This window comes from Echinops telfairi, unplaced genomic scaffold, assembly GCF_000313985.2.
Source record: "Echinops telfairi isolate 266 unplaced genomic scaffold, ASM31398v2 ScPeMD7_7469;HRSCAF=8507_0, whole genome shotgun sequence".
NCBI classification, from domain to species: Eukaryota; Metazoa; Chordata; class Mammalia; order Afrosoricida; family Tenrecidae; genus Echinops; species Echinops telfairi.
The window spans coordinates 51,113,234-51,136,276 of NW_022111372.1; the positions used below are offsets into that span (position 1 = coordinate 51,113,234).

The window sequence follows — 23,043 nt, forward strand, 5'->3', positions numbered from 1 at the left end:
GAAAGGATTGTAGTGGCTGCTCGCTGGGAAAGGGCTATTTGTCCCTCCACGGTAATCCCGGGGGGCCTGCTGCGGCTCTTTGCTGGGGCCATTTCTGTTTCTGAGCGGTCTTGCCTGTCGGTTGCAGTGGGCCCCAGAGAACATTTCTACTTGCTTAGTTGCCAACAGTTCTGCTCGCCCCTCCTATGCAAGGTGCCCTTAGGGGCTGAGAAAGGTGCAAGGCTCTGGGAGGGAGCTTCAGGGCCCTGAAAACAAGGCGCCCTGAGGGGTAGTGAATACTGTCTGCTATTTCCGGAGACCCCAGAGAGGAGGCCTTCTGTCTGTCCCTAAGGAAGTAGGGGTGCCTTTTGAACAGGGCCTTGGAGAACAATGGGACCCCAAAGAACATCCTGTGGAGGGGGAAGCAGGAAGCCATGCTTTGGGGTGTGGAGTGTGTGCTTGGAGAAAGGAGACACCAGGCTGTTGGGGGCGTTAATTGTTGGGCTGCTAACTGCAAGGTGGGGAGTCCCTCGTCAGGAGAAGATGAGGTGGTCTGCTCCCGTAAAGAGTTAGTCTCCAACCCTAGACGGAGGCGCTGTGAGTTAGTGGGTGAGTGGATGGCAGTGGGTTTGGGTTTTCTGATTGGGGAAGGACTGGTGGGAAGGGAGGCAGGACAAATGGGCAGGGCCAGACTGTGAGGAGCCTCTTGTGCTCCTGAGTCAGCCAATATTTACTGAGCCCCGATGTGTGCCAGGCACTGTTCTAGGGGCTGGGACCAAGCAGTGGGCAGAGCCCAGACCCTGCCTTTGTGGAGGGGCCATTTAAGTGGGGAAGACAGACCATAAACATAGATTCAGATAAACATGCCAGGTTTGGGGGAAAGAGGGAGGCAGAAGAGGGGTGACTGTAGGGAGTGGCCAGGAAAGTCCCCCATAAGGCTGGAGGGCGTGGAAGAGTGGGCCACAATGGAAATGCATGGAACAGCATTCTAGACAGAGGGAATAGTGCCTGCTAAGTTCTCAAAGTAGGGCCCATGGAAAGTGAAATTCTTTGTGGTGTGCTTTTACTGTGTTTTTAATCAGAGGAGTAGCCCAAGCAAATCTACCTTTGGGATGTTTTAAATATCGGCCAGGGCAATTGGTTTGAAAGTGATCGCGAGGCTGAAGATGGGAATCAGAGATCTGTGGGTGGACAATACCATTATGTTCATTTAGTCATTCCTTAATGCACCCATTCCTTAATTTATTTCACACGTAGTTATTGAGCTCTTAGTAAGTCACGACACTACATCTGGCTCTGGGGAGACTGATAAGGAGACAAATCTACCAGAGCAGACAGCCCACGACTTCTCCATCCATGGGGCTGGGGCTAGGGCAGGAGCCAGAGAGCAGCTGTGAGCATCACAGGAAGTTGTGACTAATCAGATGTTAGGAGAAGTGACAGGAGGAGTCACTGCTGATAACAAAAGACCCTCTTTGGGGGGTGGGAGGAGAAGAAATAGGACAAGTGCTGCCTGTTGGGGACTGTGATTCCTGCTCTCCCTGATGGGGCAGTTACTTGAAGCACCTCGGAGACAGGCAGGGACAAGCAGGCCCCTTTCTTCCCTGCCCTCCAGAGCCCGCCCTCAGCCTACAGCTCCTCTGCCTACTCACCGGGCAGAGGCCTCACAGAGGCCGTTCTCAGGCTCCGCTGTGGGTAAATTAATGTCAGCCACATAGATAAGGAGGCTGGGTGACCTTAGGCAATCACCTATCCTCTCTGAGCCTCAGCTTGAAAAGCTGTAAAATGGGTTGACCACCGCTTCATAACAGAGCTGCAGTGGACATCAGCTCTGACAGTGGCTGGAGGAAGGCTTGGTGAACAGCCCAGGATTGAATCATGATGGAAGTCTCCATCGTGTCTGTCTCTGTGTGTGCATCACCGAGGATACTAATGTACTATCATTCGGTGTGCTCTACAACCGAAGCAGTAAGTAACGCTGTCTCCTGGTTCTCTTTCTAGCTGGTTCTGAGGACATGGGAACAACAATCAATGGAGATGTGTTTCAGGTAAGCAAGATGCTGTCTGTGGGGGGGAAAGGAGGGGCTGATAGCTTGGGTCCCCAAGTTCTCTTGAGGTTGGTTTAGGGAAGCTTTGGGCTCCAGTGATTTAAAAAAAAATGTTTATTAGCTATTTGAATCATAGAATGATATGTGATAAATATTGTTGTAAATGTAATATTTCACGGGCCCAAAGGACACATTCCTCTCCTAGTTCTTCTTGGTGGTACTGAGCCCTCTGATCTCTGCTTGCTTGTTCAATCCCCTTTCTGTCTCAAAAGAGATTGCCACAAGGTGCAACCCAGTCCTGTAGATTGCACCCTGCCTCATTAACGTAACTGCCTCTAATCCTGCCTCACTAACATGGGGGTGAGTATTTACAACTCGGAGGATAATTACATCAGATCACAGAATGGAGGCTAGTTCCATAATAGTGTGAATCTTAGCTAGCCAAGTGGATACATATGTTGGAGGGGGAGGGAGGAGAGGGAGGGGGCATGGGGAACAACACACAGTTTAACTCACAATAGTAGGTAAACTGGAAAAACCCTACTGTTGTTGAAAAGAACAGTCAGAGCTTTCTGTGTTGGTGTGAAAAGATGACCACAATATAGTAAGTGGAAAAAGCAGCATAACATGCCAAGTATGGTCCTGGGCTTTTTTTAATCTTTTTAAAATATGTTTGCACAAAGGACCAGAATGGATGTGCACCAACTGTTAGCACAGGTTGGGGGTGGAGGGGTAAGAAAAGGGCTTTCACTGTCACTGGCTTGTTTTCAAATTCATTACAGTGATTCTATATTAGGAAAATCTCAAAACAAACAACCGACCAGTAAGGACAGTCCCCAGTAGAGGACTGCCTCTTCTTGCCCTCTCACCCCTCCTTCACACACACCTATCTGTCCAAGGACTCTCAGACTAAGTGAAGGCCAATCACTGGCACATGCCACAGCCTGCATGCCCACTCCCACCTGGGGTGGGGCTCAGCCGAATTCTCACTCTGACAGACCTTTGACCCCTGAGCTGCAACTGGGAGCTCCTGGGCTAGGCTCAGTGGAGGAACTGGCCTCTGGAAGCCTCTGAGGGAATAGACAATATGCCTTCTTGATGTAAAAGCGATGGGCTGGTATCTTACAAGGGAAGACTGGCCACCTCCTGTTTCTGGGACGAAACTGGTTGCCAGCTGGGGAGGGCCATCTGTAGGCTCTTAGGGGCTTCAGGGCTCATTAGGTAAGAAAGCCAAGGAGCCAGTGTTGACTCTGGGACAGCTTGGCAGGTCCTGGAGGCCTAGGCTGCCCAGGTTGTGGATGGACTTGAAAAGACCTTGCTTGGCCCCCAACGTCCGTGCCCTGGAGCTGGAGTAGCCAGGACACGTGAGGCGCGCGGCAGTCCTTTTCTGTAGATTAGGGTCTTGAGGCTCAGAGAGGTACCGTGAGTTATGCACTGTCACACAGGGAACCATCCAGTTCTGGTGTTCCCCATTTGGTTGGTTTGGGTGGCCCCAGCCCATCTCCATCCTTGTCCCTGCTTGGCCTTGGGCGGACTTGGTACTTGGCAAGGAACCCTGGGCTTCCTTGTTACTCCCAGCTGACCTCACTGCTGCTAGTAATTCCAGAGATGTTTGCTTGCAAAGCATTTCCCACTGTGTTGGAATCTGTGTAGTCTGGGGAGAGACCACAGATGAGGAAAGGCTTGGCCCAGCCTCACCTAGACCTTTGGACCCCTGACCTAGTGTCTTCATTCTGTCCACTTGCTGGGAACAGCCAGCTCCAGCTGCTGCCCACGCCTTTGTTTAGGACTGAACATAGCGAGGTGGAGCTTGCACCTACAGGCTGAGAGACCTCGCCCGGGGCAAGTTTTCTTTCTCCATTTGCTAGTCGTTTCTGGCAGCCTGGTGTCACAGTGGTGACACGTGGGGCTGCTAGCCACAGGTCGGCAGATGGACCCAGGGAGAAAGGCAGGACTTGCCACACTGTGAAGAGTGACCGTCTAGCAAACCCACAGGGGCAGGTCTAGTGTTCTGTGGGGCATCGACTCAATGGCGGAGGGTTGGTTTTGGTTGGGGCCACCGGGGGTCCAGCTATAAGCCTGACCCCCAGCACGGCCTAAGGATAGGCCTTCCCTACCTCCCTCCTGTTCCACCTGGCACCACCCAACAAAGGCTCCAGCCCTCCCAGCCCCATCCACCCTTTGAGCTAATTAGAGGAATCAACAGCTCAGCGAAGCTTAGCTTTCTTTAGCCGGTCAATCCCTCCAAAGACAGCCCGGTCCCACCCTCCTGGCTGTGCCCAGAATCACAACACAGAGTACCAGAAGAAAATGTTCTGAAATTGATTGTGGTGATGACTGCGTAAATCTTAATATGATTGAGTGATTAAGTGGTGTGATATGTGAAGTAGATGCCAATAAAACTATTTTTTCAAAAAGAGAGTTACCCTGCTGTGTCCATCAACCCTCACTGCTCACTGTCAGGGGCAGAGGCGAAACTACACCTGGAGCAGACTGGAGAAGAGGAGCCAGTCCATGCCTCCTCGGGCTTGACCTGCCAGAAACACCGCTGCGCTCTTCCTAGGCCTGGTCAATAGCAGTGGCCAACCTTGGTCAAGCCCTTGCTCTCTGGCCACAGTGAATGAAGCACAGCAGTGAGAGCTTCACAGCGGCACACCCATACACAGCCACACCACCGCACATCTGCTACAGGATACTGAGCGCTTCCAGGCCAGCAACCTCCTGGGCTTCCTTCACACTGAGACTGGGTGCTAGGGCTCCCATGGAACAGACCGTGACATTCAGGCACCCCAGTTGGGCGGGGAGGGGTGGGTTTCTAAGGATCACACACTCAGTGTGTGATCACACACTCAGCACAACCAAAACTCAAACTCGCTGCCATCGAGTGGATGCCGACTCAGAGCGACCCTACAGGACAGGGTAGACCTGTCCCTGTGAGTTTCCAAGACGGTCACTCTTCCCTGGAGTGGGAAGCTCTTTGGTTCTGTGCCTGATACACCAGGCCCCGCCCCTTTGGCCCTCGTCAGTGCCTTCCCTCCGCTGTCACCACCCCTCTGCTGTCATTTCATCACGCATTTCCTCGACTCACATTTTTTCGCCTTTGACCACCTTGCACTGTGGCGACAGAAACCAACCCAACAGGGTATTTGTCTTCAAACGGCGCTTCTAATCGAGGACCAAACAAACCCAAGCCCACGGCCATTGAGTCAACTCTGACGCACAGCGACCTACCTACAGAGGGCTTGTGAGGCTCGACCTCTTTATGAGGGCAGACAAGCCTCATCTTTCTCCCACAGAGCAGCTGGTGGATTTGAACCTCCAACCTGGAAGTTAGTAGGCCAATGCTTTTTGAACCCGCAGCACCCCCACTCCCCAGAGCTCTTATCTAATAGAGAACCAAACTCACTGCCATCAAGTCGACGTTGACTCTGAGCGACCCTATAGGGCAGGGCAGAACTGTCCTTGCGGGTTTCTGAGTCTGTACCTCCTTAAGAGAGTAGAAAGGCCTGTCTTTCTCCCAAGCGATGGCTGGTAGTGTTGAACTGCTGACCTTGCAGTTAGTAGCCCAATGCTTAACCACTACACCACCTGGAAAGAAAAAAGGTAGCTGGGATGGTGGGGGCTTGGATATGGATATAGCAGTTAAGGCCAACAATTATTCTGGCAGGTACCACCTAAGATATGTTAACTGACTCAGTGCTCTCAGCAGCTCTCTGATGTAAGTTCTCTTCCTACCTGCACTTTCCAGGCATGCTCCCTGGCTCGCTCTAGTTAAAGAGCTGTAAGACCTGGAACTTGGATCCATGCCTTCAGGTACTGGGGGTTGGGGAGCAGGACAGGGAGGTGGGTTTACTTCAGGGGGGTTCAAAGCTGCCCAGGAAGCTGAGTGGTCTTGGCTGAAGGAATCGAGTGTGCACAGGGTAGGGCACTCAGTCCATCAGTCTAAGCTCACCCCAGGTCTGGGACCCACTGCACAGGGCCCTGTGCCTGAAAGAATAAAATAAAGAACAGTCAAAGGTTCGGGGATTGCTATGTAGGGCAGGCAAAGGGAGTTGGGCCAAGGTAGGAGGCCACACTGGGGTTGATGAGTGATGGAGGAAGTGGGCTCAGCTTGACCTGTCCTGGCCCCCTGAGCCTGGGGGAGGGTCACCTTCTGGCAGAAGTGCCATAGAACACATTGGGAGTGCCCCCCCTCCCCTCCTTAATGGGCTGAGTGGCCCAGAGCAATTAGCTCTTCCAGGCTGCAATGGAAGAGTGTGGGTTGAGTCAGGCCTCTTGGGCTTCAGATTTTCCCACCCTTGACCTTGAGTTAGTCTCTGAACGGCTGAGACGGCTTTATCGTTGAAACAATGGAGCTTAGAAGACTTGCCAAACTGAGTTCTGATTTATTCCAGTGGGCTTTTGGGAGATAGATGCAGGTGAGGAAGTGGATGTGGGCAATGGGAGAGGGAGATATAGCTTCTCATCTTTGGGAGGAAGACTTTTCAGGGGACAGAAAAGAAGCACGTGATTCCTCAGATGCCAAAGTGACTTTGTGGAAAGAGAGCACATGCTTTCTCCAATCATCCCCTTTGAGTCCCAGCTCTGCCACTTCCTGGCTATGTGACCTTGGGACGTCCAGAGCTAGACATTCCCAACCTATAAACCAAGGACAATAAAACTTACTCTGTACAGTTGGGAAGATCAAAGAAATGTTTTCACTACAAACGCTACTGAGAGTTTTAAAATACTGTCATCTGTGCGTCTTAATGACAGAGCGGCTTTAGGGAGGTAGTTGGCTTTCGAGAGGAGGATGAGAAGTGGTCTTGCCCAGAGCTCTTCTCCGACACCCTACGCTCTGGTGGTGTCTCTGTACTTTGAGTTTCCCAAAGGCACCAGCACCACTCACGTGGTCCTTCCATGTGCAAGCCCTTTGCCTGAGATTCCCCTCCCGTCTCTTTGGGCCATACTCTGCCCACTGGGACAGAGAAACTGTGTCGTCTTCAGCCACCGCCTTTCCTGACCTGCGTCCCTCCATGCAGCCCTGCCGTGGTGCCTGTCCTCTTGCTTCCGTCTCGCCTGGCCATGCCTGGCGAGCAGCTGGCTTGTGGATGCCTGTCTCTGGGCTGAGCGTCTCTTCACTCAGTCAGATTTCTTGAAGATTTTCTACACCCAGCCCCTGCTCTAGGCAGCATGCAGAGGCAGGTCATCCCTGCCCTTAGAAGGCTTACCATCTGGGGCAGGACAGAGAATAAACAAGCATGGCATTTGGATGGCCAGAGCCTGAAGGGCTTGGAGAGGAAGTGTTGGTGGGGGCCAGGTGGGGCCTTGACTAAGCATCAGGGGGCTGCTTTAGCCAGGGGGTGGGGGGTGGAGGAACGGCTCCTGAGTTGGCTGTTGCCCTGGGAACATGTTGGCCCTCGATTTTAGGAGAAGGGTGGTTCAGACTGGGACCCTGAGGGTGTATATGCTGAGCTTGTTCCAGGGCTAGTGTGTCAAGAGCTTGCTGACTGGGTGGGAGAGGGGGTGGGGGGAGGCCATTTAGATTTCATTCTGAGGGGAGGGAAAGCCTTTGGACACTCACCATGATACAATCAGACTGACCTCGAATAGCTCCTCTGGCTGTCGTGTGGAGGAGGCTCTGCAGAGGAGTGTAGTAGCAGCAGGGCCTGCAGAGTTGGCTGAGGCAATAGTGGAGGAGAGGCCGGAGAGCAATCGGAGAGGGCATGTTTGAGATATTTTGCTGGCAGGAACTCCTGATTGACTGGATGTGGGATGAAAAGAAAGTTGAAATCCAGGATGCACATTTGGCCTCCGTGTGCTGACAGCCGTCACTGGATCCAGGAAGGAGCCATGGTGGTGCTGTGGGATAAGCATTGGGCTACAAACTGAAAGGTCAGTGGTTCAAACTCACCAGCTGCTCCTTGGGAGAAAGATGAGGCATTGCTCCTGTAAAGATTCACAGTCAGAAACCCTATATGAGGTTGTTATGAGCCTGGATGGGTCACCGTGAGCCTGGATGATGGTGAGAAGCAGAGAAAGGCATGACGTCGTCACAGATTGCGTCTTGCTTGGATCCAAATCAATGCTCACGGAAGCAGCAGTCAAGTGATCAAAAGATGCACTGCATTGGGTAAATCTGCTGCACAGACCTCTTTAAAGTGTTGAAAAACAAGGATGTTACTTTGAGGACTAAAGTGTGTCTGCCCCAAGTCATGGGATTCTCCTTTGTGTCATAGACATGTGAAAGTTGGGCCTTGAATAAGGAAGATGGCAGAAGAATTGGTGCATTTGAGTTGTAGTGCTGGTGAAGAACATTCAAAGTACCGTGGACTGCCACAAAAACAAACAAATCGGTTTGGGAGAAGTACAGCCAGAATGCTCGTTGGAAGCAAGGGCGGCAAGACTTAGTCTCACATTATTTTGGGTGTGGCCAGTCCCTGGAAAAGGACATCCTGCTGATGAAGTGGAGGGGCAGCGAAGAGGAAGGCTCAGGCTTACACTTGTTAAATGAGTGAGCCCTGGATTCACAGTCAGATGGTTGCCTTTATTTTTATTTCAAAACTATTCATGTCGATGGAACAGATACAACAGGCAGACCTACACACACAGGCAAGATAGTGCTGTGTTCACGGTTTCCATCATCTCAGTGCAGCCAGAATGCTCGTTGGAAGCAAGGACGGCAAGACTTAGTCTCACATTATGATGATGATGATGATGATGATGATGATGATGATGATGATGATGGAACAGATACAACAGGCAGACCTACACACACAGGCAAGATAGTGCTGTGCTCACGGTTTCCATCATCTCTCTGAAGCACAGCCAGAATGCTCCTTAGAGTCTAGGATGGTGAGACTTCATCTTGCTCACTTCGGATGAGTCATCAGGAAAGACCACTGAGTCAAGAAGGCCATCATGTTTGATAAAGCAGAGGCTCCGTGGATATCGGGCACTCTGGAGAAGACGGGTTGTCCCGGTGGCTGCAGCGATGAGCTCGAACAGGCCAACAATTGTGAGGCCAGTTGTTAGTCTAGGTTGACTAGAGAAACAAATTCATAGACACTCATATGTGTTTAAGAAAGAGCTTTGTATAAAGAGTCATTGTGTATTAAGAAAACATCCCAGCCCAGTCCATAAGTCCGATATTAGCCCATATGTCCGATACTAGCTCATGAATTCTTCCACAGACTCACACAGCACATGCGATGACCCCCAGAGCAGGGAGATCACAGGCCAGTGGGTGGAAAGTCTGTGGCAGCATCTCAGCACTGGCGTAGGTCTCCACGTGGCTCCTCCAGCTCCAGTGTCTCCGTGTGGCTTGTCAACAGGAATGTGAAGCAGAGAGAGAGTGTGTCCCACCTCCAGGGAGGAAGACAGGAGTTCCCAAAATCCTCAGGAGAAGGCCATGCCCACACAAAGGCCTCATTGGCTATGACCTGATTGACAGGCTAGACTCCACCCCTTCTTCAAGTTGACAGGAGATTATGTAACTGCCACAGCTGTTCAGGACCTGATGGTTCCTGGGTTTACACACAAGGCTTCTGGGAGTGGGAGTTGACTCCGTGGGCTTGTCAGTAACTACGAACAACAGACTGGGAACCCCTTTAGCCTAATGGTTACACAGTGGGCTTCGATCCACGTGACTGGTAGTTCAAAACCACCAGCAGCCCTGTGGGAGAAGGACTGGGCTTTCTACTCCCATAGACAGTTACAGTCTGGGAAAACCACGGGGGTCGCTATGAGTTAGCATTGCCTCGATGGCAGTGAGTTTGGTGATTTGGACAAACAACAGATCTTTATTTTTCTTGTCATAAAGTGACAAGTGTTCTCAACCAACTCACCGATGTGACAGATCTGGGCTAGCATGAACGTAGCAATTCCCCGGTTGGGACACCCGATCGGTGGCCAGTTTCCAGCATAATTCTGGCCGGACTTGGGTTCGTTAGAGTGAACCCCTTTTCATAGTCAGGCTCTACCTTTTGTTTGTTTTTCCCTTTATCCAGGCATCTTTTAAAACTACATTTTTTCCCTTTTGAAAACGGCCGCTATAACTTGCTTATGGCAAATTGTATACATTTTAAGTATGCAGATTGATTTTGCGTAGCTAAATTTCTGTGTAGGAGTCGACGGGTGGTGCAAACAGTTAACAACAGTTGGCCACTAGCCCAGAGGTTGAAAGTTCAAGTCCATTCAGAGGCACCGCAGAAGAACAAACAAGCAAACAAAAACACCCACTCATTGCCACCCAGTGGATGTCGACTCACAGTGACCCCATAGGATGGGGTACAACTGTTCCTGTGGGTTTCTGAGACTGTTTACAGGAGTAGAAAGCTCCATCTTTGTTCTCAGGAGCAGCTGGTGGTTTTGAACTGCTGCCCTGGCGGTTAGCAGCCCAATGGGTAATCACTATGCCACCCCAACCAAACCCACTGCCATTAAGTCAATTCAGACTCACGGAGTTGAGCTGCTGCCTCTGTGGGTTTCTGAAACCAGAGATCTTATGGGAACTGACACTCCCAACTTTCTCCCCGGGGCTGGCTGGTGTTTGTGGTTGGCAGTGCAACGGGTGACCAACTATGCCAACCGAACTCTTGGCTGTTCCTGCTTCTGGAAGATCAGTCCCTGACACGGCTGTGGAGGCCGGTTCTCGGAAGAGTTGGCATGGCCTGGATGGCAGCTAGCCCACAGTGCTGGCAACCGAGGAGCCTGAACTTCCCACCGCCCACTGGCCGGGGCCCCTTCCAGACCTTCACCTCGATTTTGATCTCGGTGGTCTTCTTGGGCCTGGTCTTGACCTTCAGCTAAGTGGACCCGTGGAGTGTGTACTCTGGGCGTCTTTTACTCATCACAGGTCTGCTGAGTTTGCCTTTAGGCCAGGGCTCCCCACCATTGGCTGCCCATGAAGAAACGACTGGGGCCTGGGCTGCCTAACTACAAAGCCGGTGGTCTGAGCCCACCGAACCCTCTTCGGGGGAAAAGGTTCCTGAGACTAAGTTTTTACAGGAGCACACAGACAGCCTCATCTTTCTTGCCCACCGACCTTGTGGTTAGTAGCCTGGCCCCTGGGCTCCTGAGGGAGGGGCCCCAGCGGAAGGTTTCCAGGAGCCCTTGTCACACCTGGCACTAGAGAGAAACTCGGCGGAGAGGAATTGGTGCTGGACCAAGGACCAGTCACTGGCATCATGTGAGCTGAAAAGTTCACCTGAAGGCAGGGATGAGCCACAGGCCTGGGCCCACTGGTGGGTTTCCCACCACTCTGCCCTGAGTGTCCCTCAGGCCTCTCAGAGACGGTGGTGGGGTCACAGCAGCCGGCCTCCCTGAATCCCCAGAGCTGTCCCTGTCTGCCGAGCCCTGTGGAGCGCCCTGCCTGCTGCTGACCACATGGAGATGGACACAGGGAGGGTTGGGCAGGAGGTTCTGTCAGACCGGGAAGAGCCAGGTTGTGTATGTAGGGAGGGGTGGGGAGTCGTTGGTAGCCTGACCTCAGAGATGGACCGCTTCCAGAAGGAAACAGGGTGGGGCTCCCCCAACAATGAGCTCTCTACTTCTGCCCTCCAGATCATGCGTCTGAAAGGCCACTCTAAACTGCAGTGCAGTTCAAGGAAGAACAGTTAATGCAGCTGCCTTGCCCAAGGGTGGGCCCTGCTCCGAGGTCCCACGGTGGCAGCCCTGCCCTGGCTCACCACGCCTCCCCACTCCAGAAAGCTGGAGACTGCGCCCTAACGTTTCAACTGAGAGCTCTGAGCCAAGGGTCTCTGAGTACTAGTTCAGACCCGGAAACTCTAGACACTGTCCCATCGTGGAAAGACACTGACTATCGTTGGTAATCACAGCGGCTTGACTAAGTGCTTGAAGATGGGGGACAGAGCTCTGGAAGAGTGGCTAGGGACTGTGGGGAATATAAACAAGGGCCTGCCCTGCCTGCCAGGGTCCCTGGGTGGTGCAGACAGTTCATGTATTTGGCTGCTCACTGATGTCATTCAAAGGCAGTGCAGAATAAAGACCTGGTGATTTACTTCAAAGAAACCAACCAATGAAAGCCTTGCAGAGCAGAGTTCTGACTCTGCACATGGCACCCGGAATGAGAACAACCACTGGTTTTCAGACCCTGCTGATCAGGGCTCGGTGGAGGAAGACGGGCAGGGCTGTGGCTGAGGGCGCCCTGGTGGTGTAGCGGTTCCTCACTGGGCTGCTCACCACAGGTCAGTTTACTCAGGACGAAAGAGGAGGCTTCTCCTCTGATGAAGAGTTAGTCTTGGAAACCCACAGGCACAGTTCTCCCTCGTCTTGTGGTGTCTGCGGGAGTAGAGCTGTTTGGGGTGATATGGAGGGGGGGAGTTGAGCTGAATATACTTTCACCAGCCAGTGAAGGCAGGGGAAGCCATTCCAGGCAGTGAGCTTTGGGGAAACAGAGGCTGTGGCTGTGGGGTGCAGGGGATGTGTGCAGAGAGGAATGCCAGAGGGCCAGGGTGGGGGAGGGATCTCCTACAGGGGTAGGTTCAGGAAAGAACAAACCGCAGCCCTGGGAGACCCACTGAGGCAGGTGAGTGGAGAAGTGGGCAGAGCCTGGCCTGGCAGTCAGCAGGCTGGTCACTGGCCCTGGCTCAGCTACTGCATGAGGAGCGCCATCTCTTTTGGCCTCAGGCTCCTCCCCTGTGAGAAGGGAATAAATGATAATAGTAATAATTCTATCCAACATCCATTGTTCCAAATGTTTTACAAATATCACTTTTTCAAATTGTAACAATGTGATGGAAAAGTTGGGGACTGATAAGGGTGATCAGTTGAGCCTGATGAAAATAATTAATGCCATTAAGCTGTTGTGGAGCTCTGGTTACAAGTTGGGCAGCAATCTGAAAGGTCAGCAGTTCGAAGCCATTAGCCGCTTCATGGGAGAAAGACAGGGCTTTCTACCCCCATAAAGAGTAGACGCTCAGAAATACATAGGGGCAATTCTACTCTGTCCACTAGGGTCATAGCTCTGAGCTATGAGCTGACATAGACTTGGCAGTGAGGGGAGCTGCTGTGGGAAGACAGTCGGCATGGCAAATGTAGCTATGTTCCTCCTAGTGGACTGTTTCTTTGAAGCTTGTGGTGAAAATGCACTGGAACTCAACAATGTCTGTAAGTGCAAGTCAGTGACCGTGGTGACATTCTCCAAGCAGTGCCACCATTATCACAGTCCTTTCCCAATCATTCCACTTGACTTACCCCAGATTCAGCACTCTTCAAGCACATTCCCTGCTTCTCCCTCCTCCTCCCACCCCTGTAGCCATCAGAGCATTTGGGCTTCTATGTAGTTGCTTAAAGAAGCCCCGGTGGCATAGATAGATTTACAGACTTGGCAACCTACATGTTGGCCTGCGAACCTCAGGGTCAACAGCTGGAAACCACCATCGGCTCCTTGGGACGGAGATGCGGCTTTCTGCCCCTGTAAAGATTTAGACTCAGAAACCGAAAGGGCAGTTCTACTCTTCCCTATAGGGTCGCTGTGAGTTGGAATCGAGTTGATGTGAGATGGTTACATTTTTGCTTAAGGAGCACTGGTGTTGTACTAAGCCAGGTTGACTACAGAAATAAATCCAATGACACTCACATGTGTAAGAAAGAACTTTATATAAGAAATAATTCTATATCAAGCAAACATCCCAGCCCAGTCCAAGTCAACTCCATAAGTCCAATACTAGTCCGTAAGCCCCTCTTCAGACTCACGCAGCCACATGCAATGATGCAGAATGCAGGAAACCACAGGCCGGTGGGTGCAAAGTCCTGTGGATCCAAGGTTGATGGAAACATGGCAGGGGTCCGGCAGCTCTCCAGGTGGTCAGCAAGCAGGAGAGTGAAGGCAAAGAGAGAGGGGGAGGTTCTCGGGACTCTCTTTATGAGAAGGCCATGCCTACAAGTTGGCACTATTAGACCTGACTGACAGGTTGGATACGACTCCTGCACGTTTATACATCTTCAAGTTTATATGAAAGTATCTAACTACTACTACAAGTGTCACGATGGGCTAGGCTTGGACAGCTTAACTACAAGATTCGTGGTTCAAATCCACCAGCCTATCTGAGGGAGAAAGATCATGCTATCTGCAACCATAAAGATTTACAGTCGCAGAAGGCCTATGAGTCAGCATCAACTCCATGGCAGTGGAGTTGGGGTATATATTTGCTAATTTCATGTAAGTGAGATCATGCAGTGTTTGTCCTGTTGGGACTACCTTATTTCACTCAGCACAAGATCTTCAAGGTTCTTCTGTGTTGTGATTGTCGTACACCTCTTACACATGCACGCACTCACTCGCACACGCACTCTCTCCGCACTAGGGCTCTCAGAGGCAGGTTTCATGATCACCTTCATTTTCAGAGGAGACAATGGAGGTACAAGGCTAAGCAACTTGCCCCAGGCCACCCACACTCCTACTGGGGGCAGAGCCGGGACATGAATGCAGGCCGGCCCAGGCTCTTCATCACTGCGTGGCCCTCGGCTGGGATCAGCTGCTCAGCTCGGGCTGATTTTCCACCCATGCAACAGATACATTGAGCATTACTTTGCACCAGGTGCTGTTCTGGGTGCTGGGGACACAGCAATGAACAGGACACACAAGTTCCCTGTTGCCACAAAGGGGACAATAGACAAAAACACATTAACAGTGAGATCATTTCAGACCATGACAAGTGTCATGGAGTAAATCAAACTGTAATAAAATGCACTATAACTGTCATAAGGAGTGGCTTTAATGATCGTAACACTGTGTGCCAAGAAGTGTGCTAAAGTCATTATATATATTCTGATTCAGTCAGTCCTATGGGGTAAAAGCAAAAGACAAACTCACTGCCATCGACCCTACAAGTCAGGGTACAAATGCCCCTGTGAATTTCCGAGATGGTAACTCTCCACAGGAGCAGAAAGCCTCCTCTGTCTCCCTCTTTTATGAGGATGTGAGGCATAGAGGTCACACAGCAGGAGGAGTGTTGCAGCCGGTACACTGGCGCAGTGGGTGTGAGGTGCTGAGAGCTGTCTGGGGGTGGGGAGCAGCTGGTACCCCCGTTACCACTCAGGGAGAAGCAGAGACAGCAGGCAGGTGTACACTGGTTTAGCTTTGTGATTTTGTCTCAGGAGGCCAACGGGCCTGCAGACGGCTACGCTGCCATCGCCCAGGCCGACCGGCTGACGCAGGAGCCCGAGAGCATCCGCAAGTGGAGAGAGGAGCAGAAGATACGGCTGCAGGAGCTGGGTGAGGGCGGCGGGGGTGTTGGGGAGCCCCTCCACCCTCACTATGGGTACTGGACAGGGGCCACGGGGGCAGGGCTGCCACTCATTCTCCTGCTGGGGCCACAGATGCTGCCTCCAAGGTGACGGAACAAGAGTGGCGGGAGAAGGCGAAAAAGGACCTGGAAGAGTGGAACCAGCGCCAGAGCGAGCAAGTGGAGAAGAACAAGATCAACAACCGGTGAGAGGGCCCCGCCGCCGGGCTCCAGGCTTCTGCCCCATCCTCTTAGACACCAGTGAAAACAGTATCTTTTCTCACCTGACCCCATGGGCCTGCCTAGCCCGGGCTGTGACCATAGCCGGAGGGGCTCTTTGGTGAGAGTCCTATTCCCCAGGCTGTGTCTCACGAGGGACAGGTGGATTCTGCACAGGACAGTCAGGGTACCCAACCTGGAGAAGGGATGGAGGCTGGTAGGCAGAGAACAGAAGCCCATCACAAAACACCACCCTGGAGAGGGTCCTGCACTGAATGCCATCTTCGAGGCTGTGCCCCCCACAGGACCAACCATCCACGCTGGAAGTGCTGCACGCCTGGGTGGCACTGAGAGATGCAGCTGAGGGTGATGCACGTGGGCGGCTGGGCTCCGGGACCGCCCCAGAGTGTGGGTTTGGACAAGGACGAGCTCATCAGGAAAACAAAAAGGGCAGCGGGTGGAGGAGGGCACTGCAGACCAGCGTGCCACAGAAGAAAGGTTTGGTGTTTGGGCAACAGTCGGCAGAGTGCATTGAGTGGGGGAGAGGGGCAGGACGTGGGCATCGCACAATGGAGGGCCTTGACCCTGGGGAATGAGGAGGGACAGGGGCAGCGGGAGCCCTGGAAGCTTATGAACAGGAGTGATGTGATTAGGGCTGTTTTCTAAAAGGCCGGGGTGGTGGCTAGTTAGTTCCTGAGCTTGCCGAAGCCCAGCTTTCTAACACCTCTCCCACTGGAGGAACTAATGCTGTCTCTCTTTCTCTTTAACCGCCTGCCTGCCTGTCCATCTTGCCTTCCTGTCCTCCCCACCCCCGCCATCTAACCCCTCCCCCAACTCCCCCCAGGATCGCTGACAAAGCCTTCTACCAGCAGCCAGATGCTGACATCATCGGTTACGTGTATGTGTCTCCTTTGCTCCCCTGCGGGGGGAGCTGCAGGGTGTGTGTGTGTGGGGGGGGCCCAGGGTAGAGCTGGCATGATTTCTTGAATCTCCTACTTTTCAAGGGAGTATGGCTGGGCTTGGGACAATGATCCCAGCAGGCAGGGAAGCCCAGGGCGGGTGCAGGCACTAGCAGCTCCCACCTGCATCCCTCCAGCACACGTGTATTGAGCATCCAGTGCCTGAAGTCGGCTTTGCTAAATCAGAGCCCAGAGGGTGAGCAGGGGAAAGACATGTGAACTGGGAGGGGCAAGAGGCAAAAAATAAGTTGCTGCTGTTGTGAGGTGCCTTTGCGTGGGTTCTGACTCGTAGTGACACAGTGTACACCAGAGCAAAACACTGCCGGTCCTGTGCACCCTCACGATCATTGCTGTGCTAGGGCCCATTGTTGTAGCCGCCGCCTCCATCTGTCTTGGCGAGGGTCTTCCTCTTTAGCTGCCCCTCGAATTTTCCAAGCATGCTGTCCTTCTCCAGGGCCTGGTCCCTTATGATAGGGTGTACAAAGTAATACAGGGACTCTCCCCATCCTTCCTGAAGACCATTCTGGTTGGACTTCCTCCAAAACAGTCTTCTTCATTCGTCTCGCAGTCCAGAGGGCAGTCACTAGGTTGTGCCACTACCATCATCCAAAGGCACCAGTTCCTGGTTCTTCCTCAGTCACTGTCTAGCTCTCGCACACAGATGAGGTGAGTGAAAACATGGTACCTGGGGTCAGGCATACCTTAGTCCTCCAGGTGACAGCTTTGGTTTTTGAGAAACAACAAAACCACTTTACGTAGGTCTTGTGCAGTGGATCTGCCAGTGCAATCTGCCACTTGATTTATTGACTGTTGCCTCCAGAGCATTGAAATCTTTGATAGCGTTTTTTTTTTTGCCCACTTATCGTGATTTTGTCTTGGTAACCCAGGCACAGTTCGATCCTGCCCTATCGGGTCGCTATGAGTTGACCTTGATGCAATGGCAGTGAGTTGGCTTTTGGTCTGATCTTGGTCCAGTTGTGAGGATTTTTTTTTAATACTGACATATAACTCAAACTGAAGACTGTATGTAGTCTTTGATCTTCATCAGTAAGTGCTTCGAGTCCTCTTCCCTTTCCACACACAGGTTACTAATGACTCTTCCTCCAGTCCTGATGCTCTTTCTTCATATAGCCCGGTTTCTCAGACTATCTGCTCAGCATGCAGATTGAATAAGTATGGCAAAAGCACACAACCCTGACACCCGCTTTTCCTGGTTTTACACCATTCATTATCCTCTTGCTCTATTTTCACGGCTACTTCTTGGTCTATGTGCAGTTAGTTTCCGCATGAACACAAATAACCCAAACTGAGCTGACTGCCATCAAGTTGATTCCAACTCTTCGTGACCCTATAGGACACTGCCCTGTGGGTTTCTGAGACTGTAACTCTTTACGGAAGTAGAAAACCGTGTCTTTCTCCTGTGGAGCAGCTGGTGGCTTTGAACAGCTGACCTTGTGATTAGCAGCTCAACTCATAACCACCATGCCACCAGGGCTCCTGAAGCACAGTGTTCCACACAGCCCAATGCCATTGCATAGTCATTAAAACACAGGTAAATATCTTTCTAGTATTCTCTGACATCAGCAGTGATATCCCTAATTCCATGTCCTCTCCTGAATCCAACTTGAATTTATGGCAGTGTCCAGTTAATGTACTGCTACAAGTAATTTAAAATCATCTTCAGCAAAATTTTGCTTGAGTGTAATATCAAAGACATTCTTCTAAAATTTCCACACACTGTTGTTAGGTCACCTCTCCTTGGAACAGGCACAGAGATGAATCTCTTCCAGTTGGTTGACCACAGCTACCTGGTGGCTGTGCTCCAAATTTCTTGGCATAGACGGCTTCCAGCATTGCCTGTTTGTTGAACATGGTTGAAACATTATCAGTTGGTCGTCTGTCAATTCCTGGAGCTGTATTTTTCTCATGCTTTCAATGCAGTGTGGGCACAGACTCTTCTTGATCACATGCTGTCTCCTAAAATGGCTGGACCTCAATCAATTCATTTTTTGTACAGTGACGCTTTCCCTCTTCCCTTGAGGCCTGCTGACGTCAAGAGTTTGACCCTCAAACCAAACCTACTGCCATAGAGTCAATGCTGACTCATAGTGACCCTTTAGGTCAGAGTAGAATTGCCCTGTGAGTCTCTGAGACTGCAACTCTTTATGGGAGGAGAAGGCCCCATTTTTCTCCCAAGGAGCACCTGGTGGCTTTGAACTGATGACCTTGCCGATTGCAGCCCAATGCGTAATCACTACACCACCAGGTCTCAGTTTGGCTCTAGAATCCTTCAATATTTCAACTCAACGCTTAAGTTTCTTCTTCATTTCTCTCAGCAGTGCTGAGATACTGAATGCGTTCTCCCCCTTTGGCTTTCCAGCTCCAGGTCTTTGCACATCTCATTATAAGACTCTGTCTTCTCAAGCCACCCTTTGAAAACCTCTGTCCAATTCTTTCACTCCATCATGTTTTTCATTCACTTTATCCATACTGTGCTCAAGTGCAAGTTTCAGAGTCTCTTCTGACATCCATTTTGGTCTCCCCACCCCATTTTTAATGACCTTTTGCTTCTTTCATGTATGCTTTTCCTAACAACATCCCAGAACTCGTGTGGTCTTCGATCATTAGTGGTCAGTGGGTCAAACCTGTTCTTGAAACGGTCTCTAAATGCAGGTGTGGGATAGTCAAAGTTATACTCTGGCTCTTGTTTCCCTTTCTTCAGCTTCAAGTTGAACTTGCATATGAGCAATTGATGGTCTGCCCCACAGTTGGCCCCTGGCCTTGTTCTGACTGAGAGTGAGCGTCTCCATCTCTCTTCACAGATGCAGTGATCTGAGTCTTGTGTAGTCCATCCGTCAAGGTCTACGTGTAAAGTCTTCCATTTATGTTGTTGAGCAAAAGCTATATCCAGTGAATAGGTCACAGGTCTTACAAAATGTTATCATGCAGTCTACCTGGAATGTGAGAGTGGATCTTGTATGCACAGGCATGCCCTGCCCTGAAGGATACTTTTTCCCCTCAGAATGGATCTGCAGATTACCTTAGGTCCAAGTCCTAGCCTCTCTCTGTTGTCTAGCTGTGTGACTAATCTGTCCTCAATTTATCACCTGGAAATAATAATGGCAACTCCCTCACCTGGGAGGACTCAATTAATTAACTTATTTATTTATTTATTATTAGTTGGGATTTAATACGTTTGTCATTCCATATTCCAATCATGTCAAGTAGAATTGTACAATTGCTACTCGTTTCCAAAATTTCTTTTTCTACACGGACTCCTTGACATCATCTCCCTTTTGCCCACAACCACCACATTGGCACCTCCCCCGGGACCCTTATTCTACTTGCTGTCCCTGTAGTCCATCCTTCCTGGGTTCCATGTACTGAAAATCGGAGAAGCATTTAACACAGCTTCAAGAGGGTGACCTCCATTGACATAACACCTCTGAGATACGCTCCAGTATGAACAAACAGAAACCAAAGAAAACAATACAAACCCAAAACACAGAACATTTGGGAAAGCAGATCAGGTCCTGCCTGCATCATGGTTGGGGGGCAGGGTGGGCGGGTCTGACAAAGTGTTGACTGTTCAGGTCAGATTTATACCTTTGATCACATCTCTGTCCCAAGCATTCTGTTTAGTCACCATTTTGCTCCCATCCCTCACATTTAGAAGGGGGAGTTCTCCGGAGGCTTATTTCCTAGGGAGTTCCACAATGAATCTTGGGCTCCCACTGGCATCAGGAGGATTCAATTTAAACAACTTTGCCTTGAGTGTGGCCACAGCCTTTCTGTGACCACCACAGGCCCTACTGGCATTTCTGGTTCGGACTCTAGTTGGTACTGTAACCATCTAGACGGGTGTCAAGCAGGCTTTATCTTGTGCTAACCCCAGCCACCTGGCGGTGACAGCCTGGTGGCAGGTTGGTGTGTGGAAGCTTTATGCTGGAGGAGGAATGCTGTGTGCTTAGAGTCATGGTGACAATGTGCTTGTGCTGATACTCGGCCCTGTCTGTTGTTGCTCAGCAAGTCCTCAGCAGTCCCTGAGCACACCAGGACAATGGCCTTCCTTCTTTCCTCCCACCTGTCCCATGCCTCCTAGTGGCTACCCAACCCCCTCCCCACTCCATGCTCTGGGATTCTTCCTCTGCTGGGGAGCCCAGCCTGGTTAGGTTTGTAGGACCTTGGGCTTGACCTTCAAATGTGAGAAGGTGAGAAGGCCCCTCCGTGGTGGTCAGGGTGGGAAGAGACCAGCACTCCAGGTGGAAGCCGCAGCCGAGGCAAAGGCAGTCAGGAAGTACCTAGTTGCCTGCAGAGGCTGAAGAGCTGAGGCTGGGAGGTGGCAGGTGTGAAGCGCCTGGAATGCCAGGCTGAGCTTGATCTTGAAGGCAGTGGGAGGTTCCAGCAGGGAGTGGTGGCAGGTGGGCACCTGTGCTAGGGAGCGCTATTGGGGATGTGTGTGTTAAGTGCTTCTGTCATGCTTGAGGACATGACTCAGGGAGCTCTAGGGCCCTGGCAAGGGGAAGTTGAGAGCAGTGCTGTACTATGTCTGGGATCTGGCTCAAAGGCAGCTTCTCGGGTGGAATCCAGTCTGCATTTCTAACCAGTTCTGCCGATGGTGGTCTCGGTGCCATGTGAGGAAGAAGAGAGCCTCCCACAGCACTGCAGAGTTCCCAGGCCGCCCTGCCCTGAGACAGACCCGCAGGGAGGAGGCTCTGTTTCTAGCTCAGTCTGGGAATGAGCACACAGCATAATCCCAAGGGAGGTGCCAGGCTACTAGCGCTGGGCCCGGCCCATCTTCTGTACAGTCCCTGTGGGCTCCCCATCATTACCAGTGGCTGGGATATGGCAGAACTAGTTCTGCTTGAACAGAACCAGTTCAAGGGACCCTGTTGCCCAAACAGGACACAGACCGAACCCTCCCCACCCAAGAATCCATTACTCTTTCCCTTAACCACTCCCATGGCGATTTTGTTCACTAAACCGCATTGACCCTACTTGGCTTTGCCACTGCTCCATGACCAGTGACTTCTGTAGCAGTCAGGCTGAACTTCTGATGACGAAACCATCTGTCTCACCCTGACTTGATTCCAACAAACGCCAAGACCAGCAGAACGCACCCCAGGCTTTAGTTAGGTGGCCGCCAGCATCCCGGCACCCACCCTGCCAGTCCTCTAGAAATGTCTGAAAGAGCCGAGGTGCCACTGCTGAAGTTCTCCAAGGGCCTTTGGTGTCTAGAAGCTCAAGTGGTGAACTCCTTCTGGAGTGCTAAGGACCAGAAGTGGGGCGTGGGGTGGGGGCAAGGGGTGACATGGGAAGATCGGGGTGGGGGAGGCTTGTGAGGAGACCTGAGAGATAAGCAGCAAGCCTTAAAGTTGTTGGGTGGGAGGGGGTGAGTGGAGTGAGGGGACCGCTCCAGTAGAGGACAGCAAGTTCAAAAGCCCTGAGGCAGGACCGAGCTGGGCTTCCTTTGATGCCTAGGCTGCTCACAGAGGGGTTGAAGTAAGAGGACACAGGGTTGGGGAGGACCCTTTTAGACAAAACAGCCTTGCTGGGTGAGCAGAGCCTCTCTGACCCTCTCTGTCCTGTCTCGATCTGCAGGGCGTCTGAGGAGGCTTTTGTGAAGGAATCCAAGGAAGAGACTCCAGGCACGGAGTGGGAGAAGGTGGCCCAGCTGTGTGATTTCAACCCCAAGAGCAGCAAGCAGTGCAAAGACGTGTCCCGCCTGCGCTCGGTGCTCATGTCCCTGAAGCAGACGCCGCTGTCCCGCTAGGTGCCTGCCTGCAGCATGGCCAGCACGCTGGGACAGGGCTGGGGTAGCAGAGGGGCTGCTGGTTCCGCAGGGGGCTGGGGGCCACTCCCTCAGCCACTGCTATACACAGCCTATTCCTTTCGTCCCCACACCCTGGGGGGTGAAGGGGACCCCTCACCCCATCGCCCTCATCCCCTCCTGGCATGACGGCCCAGCCCCTCATGCCTCCTCCTCAGTCCACTCAGTTGTGACTGTCTCTCCTGATGTATTTTTTTCTTGGCTTAAAGAGGTGTGTTGTTAACTCTTTTTACACTTTATTATCATTCTCATTTCTCTGGAAGCCACACCTGGTGTCAGGGTTCAGTTTGTGCTCGGAACAATCCCAGCTTGGGGTCTGGGGAGGCCAGGATGTTCCCCTGGAAACCCAGGAGCTTCCAGCCACAAGTGTGGTCTCAACCTACCTCTACCTACTGCCCCCACCCATCTAACCCAGTGCTCACAGCCCTCTGTCCTATGACCAGCCTGTGAGGCAGGAGCTCTGTTACAGAGCCAGGACACCCCGTCCCGGAAGGTAAATGACTCAACGTGGGAGGAAAGAAGCACGCCTGGTTGAAAGGCTGGAGAAGGCAGCCTCGCCAGACCTTATCCCTCAAAGCAGTTTTTGAGAGGAGGCCTGGAGGCACTGGTAGAACCCTCCGGATGTGCTCTGCACATTTCACCTCCTCCAGCTGTGTCCTTCTGTGGTTCTGCTTTGAATCACCAGGGACCACACCATCTTCCTCTTCAGCAGGGATTCCATATACTTTACATCCAAACCAGGATGGCTGACAGGGTTTTTTCCAAGATTTAAAATAATT

At 51.8% G+C, this 23,043-nt stretch overlaps 1 protein-coding gene across 2 annotated transcripts; it reads left to right on the plus strand.

The window, feature by feature from the left end:
* Positions 1-1,981: 1,981 nt before the first annotated feature.
* On the plus strand, positions 1,982-22,492 carry CLTB (clathrin light chain B). Of its 2 annotated transcripts, XM_004696808.3 has the most exons (5): positions 1,982-2,027; positions 15,129-15,246; positions 15,351-15,462; positions 16,320-16,373; positions 22,036-22,492. In XM_004696808.3, exons 1-5 carry the CDS (start codon positions 1,995-1,997, stop codon positions 22,205-22,207), a joined length of 489 nt encoding a protein of 162 aa, XP_004696865.1. In that variant the 5' UTR covers positions 1,982-1,994; the 3' UTR covers positions 22,208-22,492. The 2 variants fall into 2 exon arrangements, with proteins under 2 accessions (XP_004696865.1, XP_030744570.1); XM_030888710.2 differs by lacking the exon at positions 16,320-16,373.
* Positions 22,493-23,043: the final 551 nt, after the last annotated feature.